Genomic DNA, 7,504 nt, shown 5'->3' with positions numbered 1-7,504 from the left:
CCTCGGAGCTGGCGACTCGAACCGGCCCGGTTCATCCCAGGCGCTCGACCAGCGGGTGCCGGGGCCACGTTGGTGTGGCCGAGGGCTGGTGGAGCCTGCGCCCCAGGGAGCGCTGAGTCCCGGAGGTGGTCGTTTCTGGGAGCGGGCTGTGGGGCTCATCCCACCTGCCCTCTTCTTTCCAGCACTTGCATGGCGCTGCCCTCTTTTTCCGCTCTCGGCCCCCGCCCATCCATTGCGCTCCTTTCTCCTTCTCGTACTCCTCCTTTCTCCACTCCGTCCTCAACCCCTCTCCTGGCCCCTGGGGAGCCTACCTCAGGCGGGAGTGTCTGGATCTCTCTGAAGGTGTGGGTTTCCTTCAGTTGGGCTCAGGGCTGCCCTGAGGCCCCCACTTCCCAGTCCTCTTTTGAGCTGTCCCCAGGAGTGTGTGGCCTCTGGCCCGCAGGAGCAGAGCCCAGGCTGTGCCTGTGTGACCAGATGCTGTGTGATGTGTGTGTGGGCGTGCACACAGGCGTGAGTGTAAGAATGGCACCCAGGCCTGGGGCAGGGACCCGGTGGGGGAGGGATCTGGAAGTCATGGGCAATCCGATAGCTTTTTTCCTCTTCCCTGCCTCTGGCCCTGCCTGGTTGGGCCAACATGGTGGGCGAGGCAGCAGGGACAGGGGAGGGTGCAGGCTGCCCCATTCCCAGAGATTTCTAGGGAAAAGGATTCTACTTCATCCTTTGGCTTTGCCTTCTTGGTCCATGGCCTTCTTTCAAGGAGTTTCATGCCTGTATCTTAGTCTGCCCTGTGTCCACTGGTCACATTTTCTGAGGAAGAACACATCAGAACAATAGCATCTTTTTGTTTCCAGATGGCTGGAGGGTAGGGCTGTGGGTCTAGCATCCTTAAACCAAAATGAAGCGGGAAAGGGCTTTGCTTAGGACAGTCGGATGACTGGAGCCGATTGGAAGAGGCAGGCAGCATGGTATCCAGCAAGAACACTAGACTGAGAGTCCAGAGATGCTGGTTCGCCCTGTGCCTTTAGGCTGTTACTTTCCCTCCCAGAGCCTCAGTTTCCCTCCTACCAAGTGATGACATTCTGCCTTTTCCCCAGGGTTGGTGTGGGGATCAAGGGAGACAGTGGCTACAGAGATGCAATGTTAACTGCATATGTGGCTATAGGAGTGCTTTGTTCACTGCCCTCGTGAGTCCAGACTCTGAAGGGTGTTTGACATGCTCAGGTGAGGTGTGACATATGGCAACTGTCATACTTGACACCTGTCCCGACTCCAGTCTTACCAACACACACGGAATATTTGGCAAGCCATGCCCTGCCTTGGGGAAGAGAGCAGTCTGGAGGAGCTTCTTCAAGGCGGCCTGACTTCAGTGTGGCCTGTGCTCAGGCAGGAGGCATCAGGAGGGCAGATGCAGAGGGAGCCGCTGGCTCAGCTGGAAGGCAGAAGATATGGCAGGGTTGAGGGCAGACTGGGGAACCTTCAAAGTCCAAAGGAGAGTGTGACTTGTTGGACCTCAGGTGGCAGGGAGCCATGGAAGGCTCGATGGTGGAGAAATGGCCGCCAGACCCTAGAAAGCAAGAAGCGGCACGGGTGGTCCGAGCACGCCAGGCACCAGCATGCAGGGAGCTGGTGCAAATGCCTCTATGTGCGGGCGAGCTTCTGTGTTGTGACTCAGCCCACGCGTGTGCTTCCGTGTGCCGAGTGGCTGCATGCCCCAGATCCGTGCTGCACGCGCCAGCCAGTGAGGGTGCCGGGCACCGGGCGGTGGCGGGGAGGGCGGTGTATGCGTGTTGTTTGTGGGCATGTGTGTTAGCGTGTGCATGCAGGCCCGTGGGGCCTCACAGCATGTGTGTGCACGCCCGGGCGTGTGCGTGTGCGTGCCCCCACCCCCAGGCCCACCCTCAAGCGTGCGTGTGAACTGCCATGTTGATTTCGTGCTGTCTTTCAGAATCACTATCAGTGACCCCTGAGGAGCGTCAGCCACGGTAGGTACTTGCCTCTCCGCCTGCTGCATGAACCGTGTGTCTGCCCCGCTGCACCAGCTCCTCACTAGGGGGCACACCTGGGGCCGCAGAGCCAGGCTCCCTGCCCCGCCCTCCTGAGCTCCAGACCTCCTCTCTCCTCTGTCTGTCCTGTGCCAGCTGGCTCTCTCCTCCTCTCCCAGCCAGCCTTGGGACTCAGTGCCGCTGCCCAAGGCCTCCGTGGTGAGCCTGGGGCTCTTGGGACAGGCTCCGTAGCCACACTGGCAGACGAAGGTGCTCTCTGGAATTGCCGGAGAGGACAGGAGGGGGTTGTGTGTGGGGCTGGACACTGAGGCTCCGGGAGCCTTTGAACTTCATTCTGTGCATTCTGTATGCATTGCCCAGTCTGAACCAGGGTGCTGGGGCAGAGCAGCCAGCTCCCAGCCTGGGCCCTCAGGAAGCTGAAGTCACCACAGAGCAGGGGTGCCCGTCAGGGTCCTGCCTCCTCCATCAGGCTGGCACTCGAGCTGTGATCTAGGGTGTAAGCTCTGGTTGTTGGAGGATTTCTGAATGCCTGGGAGCCCTGTACACACTGTGCCCAGGACACACCTCACAGGACAGGCGGGGACACACATCCCCCTTCCCTACCTCCACAGTGTCATTACACCTGCTAGTGTACCACTGAAGGCCAAGCCCTTGGTCCCAGTTGAAGCATCGTAGCTAGCACGTGGGTTCACACACCTTGACCCATTGCTCCTAGGGGTCACCTCCGACTTAGCCAAGGGGACGGCAGCGTCTGCCGCCACTCTTCTGCCGCTGACTCTCACTCTTCTGCTTTCCCAGCAGGAAGGGCCCAGCCTCACCTACGCGACCTGCAGCTCCCCGACCAGCTGAGGTTCCCCTCTTAGACTTATAAACCTGTGGCCACTGGCATCCGGCTGCCTGCCCTCCCTGCCTCCCCAGGGTCCCTTCAGAGGGCTCCTGGGCTTTCTGACCACCCAGAGGAGCCTCCGGTGCTCCCTCCAGCCATCCTGTAGCTCCACTCTCCTGGTTCAAGCAGTGTTCTTTCTCCATTAGGCCTGGGAGCTGTCCCGTAGGGCTCTCCGAGGCTAGGGGTGATGGGCCAGCATGTTGGAAGACAAGGTGACCAGAGAAGAGGGAAGCCCAAGGGGGCTGAACATGTGTCTGGAACTGCCTGGGTGCCGTGTGAGAGGCCCGCATGCATGGTGGGGGGAAGGGCCACTGCAGCCTCCACCTGGACTACCCATGACATTCCGGCACCGGCTCCCGCTCCTCCCTTCATCTTCCTCCCCTTTCCCATCGGGCCCCTTTTTTCCAGGAGCCTTGCTGCACCCACACCTGCATCTCCCCTCCCCTCCCCTGACCCTGCCAGGCTGGGTGGCTGCCCCTGCCTTACCAGCTCTCTCCTTGCTTTTCTGTCTCCTGTTTTCTCTCTGCTTTATCTCCAACTGCCAGCCGATCGGGTCAGGCAAGTCCATCCCGTCCTGAGAGTCCCAGGCCCCCCTTCGACCTCTAACCAGATCCCTCCTCTTCCTCGGAGACCTCCCTTTCCAAGCCTGCCTGGATGACTGTTCTGTGACTTGACAGTGGCTCCCTTAGCCCCAAAGCCACCCCCTCCATCTGTGACTTAGTCCATTGTAGTGGTGAGCTGACACAACCAGATGTGATGTTGGTGCAAACTTGTGCCCCCCTGTGGAATTGCCCCTGCCCTGTTCTATAAATATCTATAAATACTCGTATATACACACACACACGCACGCACGCACGCACACACACACACATACATACACACATATATGTGGCCGACACCACCTCGCCTCTGTGCTGAGATCGGTCACTGTGCTGTCTTGTGTAGTCTTGTGGCCCAACTACAAGAGAACGCTGTTCCCCTGACATTCTCCATCCAAAGTGTGCCACCTCCAGTGAGTCTCCCTGTCATGCCTGCCTGTGGACAGCCAGCCCCCTGTCTTCTGCCCGACCCTCACCTTCGAAGCATGGGGGTGCTGTACAGGCAGCTGTGTGGCCTGATGCTACCGGTCTTGCTGTCTCTTGGCTGAAAATAAAACCCACTTCTGGATGACAGGGAACGTGTCTGTGTTGGCTATGTGCTTATGGTACTCGGCAGTGGGGGCCAGGGTGGGGATAGGCCCAGCCATTGCTAGGGCAATGTCAGGAGTGGTGGAAGGCCACATCCCGCTTGGACGCCCTTGGGCTGCGAACCTCACTCTCATCCTGTGACCCTTGCTCTGGCCACTAGAGGGCAGGGGCTCGAGTTCAGCCCTGATGGAGAATGCCGGCTGGGACCGACACTGGAGAGACAGACAGGGAGATGGAGCAGGACACCTGGGCTGGGAGTGGGCACTCTTGGGCATTGGCACCCTGCATTCCCTCCCATCGAGGTTGTCAGAGCGGGACTGACCCCCACAGCACCACCCCCCCTGGCAGTTCCCTTGGAATCCCCCAGGCAACACCAAGCAGTACACAGCAACAGGTCTGGAAGGTCCCTAACTGCCCCGTTGGGCACACTCAGACACTCTCAGACTCCCAGCAGTCCAGAAACCTGCCCTCTGCTGGCACTGGTTCCCCCGTTCAGTGGGGCAAACCCTGGACTAAGTGCTGGAAACAGGGGCACAAGGCTGATCAGTAAGGATAAATCCATTCATTTTATTTTGAAATAAAAAGAATAAACCGGAGCCACGTCACCAGGGTGCCACAACCCCATCCCTGCCTCCTTTCTCTGCCATGTGCTAGCAATAAATAAGTTTCCCAGCTCCAAATATTAGAATCTTCTCATTTGCCAGCTCCAACTGCTGCTATTATGCAGGTGGTGGTTCAGCCCCCAGAATATACAAAATGTTACACAAATACAATATGTTCCCAGGAAGAGGGGAGGCCAATCCAGCAACCTGTGCTCTTGGCTGGCCGACAGTTAGCCCAACTGTCCACCTGGGGGGAATGCCACCCCATTGTCGTGCCCCAAGTGTCTCTCAGTAAGAGGAGGGAGCCATCTGAAAGAAGGCCTGCTTGGTGGGGTGAGGCCACCAGGGAGTCCCTGCTACTCCTGAGGGGCAGCCTCCAAAGAAGCTACGTTTGTGAGCCTCTGGTTCTTTGTTTTTCTGGAAGGAATTAAGATTGAGCCCTCATCAAGATGGCAAAGGTTCTGCACCAGTTTGCCTCCCTGACCGGCAGGGGGGTCTTATCTTACTATTTTAGAGATAAAGGGGTGAGGGGGGAGGTATGGCAGGGAAGGAGGGGCAGGGACAAGGTGGCAGGGGCAGGGTGGGAGGGAGCAAACAGGGTGGGGGCAGAGCCCCCGGGCCCACTTCTCTGGGCTCTAGATGGCCATGATCCCCTTGACAATCTTTCTAGCCCAGGAGAGAAAGGGGAAGCGTGGGTTGCTGTCCAAGCCTGGGTACTTCTGGGTCTCAGGCGGCATCTCAATGACCTGGCATTTGGCCAGGTTCTCGAGGGGAGAGCCCTCCCCCATCGCTCCTTGCGCAGGCTCCTCATCGACACTGAGGTTGATCACACAGAACTCTGCAGAGAGAAAGCACCGCCCTCTGGTTCTGGTACAGGGCGATGTGCTTGCCTATGGGTAAGGGACTGAGGCCCCTCCACCCCCGGGGCAGCTCCCTGCCATGGCCTTACATCCCAGCTCACCATTCTTGTTGACCTTCCCTGGCAGCTGGATGCAGCCAGGCTCCAGCTCTTCCACTCGCTCCTTTACATCTGCTGTTTCCTCCTCCAAGACTTCTAGGAAGCACCTCTGGAGCCAGAACCCAGAGTCAGGGGTCAGCAGCAACCTGCCACCCCAACCTACTTGGGCCTGACAGAAAAGACTCCCTCACCTCCATCGTCTCCATGGCGCCCCTGGTCCCAGGGCCTGGGGCCACCTCCCCCGGCGCTTTCTGGGCCGGGGCTGCCAGTGGGGCCAGGCATGGACAGCACTCTCTCAGCTCCTCTGGCTCCCACAACAGCCGTGTCTGCTCCTTGTTAGTACCAGTTAGTGCCACAGTCAAGGAGGCCGCCTGCAGGCAACAGGGATGCATATTTGTAGGGGGAACCCACAGGATGGACAATGACCAGGGAGATAGAGGAGTCCCTCCCTCGGGCCTCCTGGGGGCACCTGTTGCTCACAGGTGCAGCAGTGTCTGACCTGGGCAGTGGGAAGGGGGTTGGGGTTGAGAGAAATCAGAGGACAGAGAAGCCAAGAGGATCAGGGTGTCCAGGGGGCCACAGAGAAAGGCAGGGGGTCTGGCTCACCATGGCCTCTTTGCAGTCCAGGTTCTCTGGGTTGATCAGCCTAGACTGAGGAGGCTCCTCACCCTGGTCCTTGTCTTCCTCTCCATGTTCCTCCTCCTTGTTGTCATCCACATCCTTGTCTTCCTCTCCATGTTCCTCCTCCGTGTCCTCGGGGCCCTTGGCCGCCTCTCCAGGCTGCTCCTCCGTGTCCTCGAGGCCCTTGGCCGCCTCTCCAGGCTCCTCCTCCGTGTCCTCGAGGCCCTTGGCCGCCTCTCCAGGCTCCTCCTCCGTGTCCTCGAGGCCCTTGGCCGCCTCTCCAGGCTGCTCCTCCTTGCCCTCGAGGCCCTTGGCCGCCTCTCCAGGCTGCTCCTCCGTGTCCTCGAGGCCCTTGGCCGCCTCTCCAGGCTGCTCCTCCGTGTCCTCGAGGCCCTTGGCCGCCTCTCCAGGCTGCTCCTCCGTGTCCGTGCCCTCGAGGCCCTTGGCTGCCTCTCCAGGCTGCTCCTCCGTGTCCTCGAGGCCCTTGGCCGCCTCTCCAGGCTGCTCCTCCTTGCCCTCGAGGCCCTTGGCCGCCTCTCCAGGCTGCTCCTCCTTGCCCTCGAGGCCCTTGGCCGCCTCTCCAGGCTGCTCCTCCTTGCCCTCGAGGCCCTTGGCCACCTCTCCAGGCTCCTCCTCCTTGCCCTGGAGGCCCTTGGCCACCTCTCCAGGCTGCTCCTCCTTGCCCTCGAGGCCCTTGGCCGCCTCTCCAGGCTCCTCCTCCTTGCCCTCGAGGCCCTTGGCCACCTCTCCAGGCTGCTCCTCCTTGCCCTCGAGGCCCTTGGCCACCTCTCCAGGCTGCTCCTCCTTGCCCTCGAGGCCCTTGGCCGCCTCTCCAGGCTGCTCCTCTGTGTCCTCGAGGCCCTTGGCCGCCTCTCCAGGCTGCTCCTCCTTGCCCTCGAGGCCCTTGGCCGCCTCTCCAGGCTGCTCCTCCTCCGTGTCCTGGAGGCCCTTGGCCGCCTCTCCAGGCTCCTCCTCCTTGCCCTCGAGGCCCTTGTCTATCTCTCCAGGCTCCTCCTCCTTGTCATCAATGTCTTTGTCCTCTCCATGTTTCTCCTCCTCGTTGTCATCCTCGTTCTTGTCCTCATGCTTCTTGTCCTTATTTTTATGCTCATCCTTGGTCGCCTTGTTGCTCAACACATAACCTGGTGGTACAGAAACAAGGGGCCTCAGACAACCCAGCGAGGGAAGCACAGGGGCGACCCCTGCCCCACCCTCACTGTGTAACCCGGGACCGGCCCCTCACCCAA

At 60.1% G+C, this 7,504-nt stretch overlaps 1 protein-coding gene and 1 long non-coding RNA gene across 2 annotated transcripts in view; both read left to right on the top strand.

Moving 5' to 3' along the window:
* LOC103256625 (dynamin-1) overlaps positions 1-1,810 on the top strand; it is a 31,430-nt gene extending 29,620 nt beyond the window's left edge. The window contains exon 20 of the mRNA XM_021710599.1: positions 1,515-1,810. Coding sequence (XP_021566274.1) covers positions 1,515-1,810 — 296 coding nt within the window. The remainder of the gene's footprint in view (positions 1-1,514) is intronic.
* Positions 1,811-1,942: 132 nt separating this feature from the next.
* On the top strand, positions 1,943-4,066 carry LOC110595344. Its single transcript, XR_002481764.1, has 2 exons — positions 1,943-1,982; positions 3,435-4,066. It is a non-coding gene; the product is annotated as an uncharacterized LOC110595344 (long non-coding RNA).
* The last annotated feature ends 3,438 nt before the right edge of the window (positions 4,067-7,504 follow it).

The sequence above is a fragment of the Carlito syrichta genome, unplaced genomic scaffold, assembly GCF_000164805.1.
Source record: "Carlito syrichta isolate Samal-C Ts95f unplaced genomic scaffold, Tarsius_syrichta-2.0.1 Scaffold290737, whole genome shotgun sequence".
NCBI lineage: Eukaryota > Metazoa > Chordata > Mammalia > Primates > Tarsiidae > Carlito > Carlito syrichta.
This window is presented reverse-complemented; position numbering and strand designations above follow the sequence as displayed.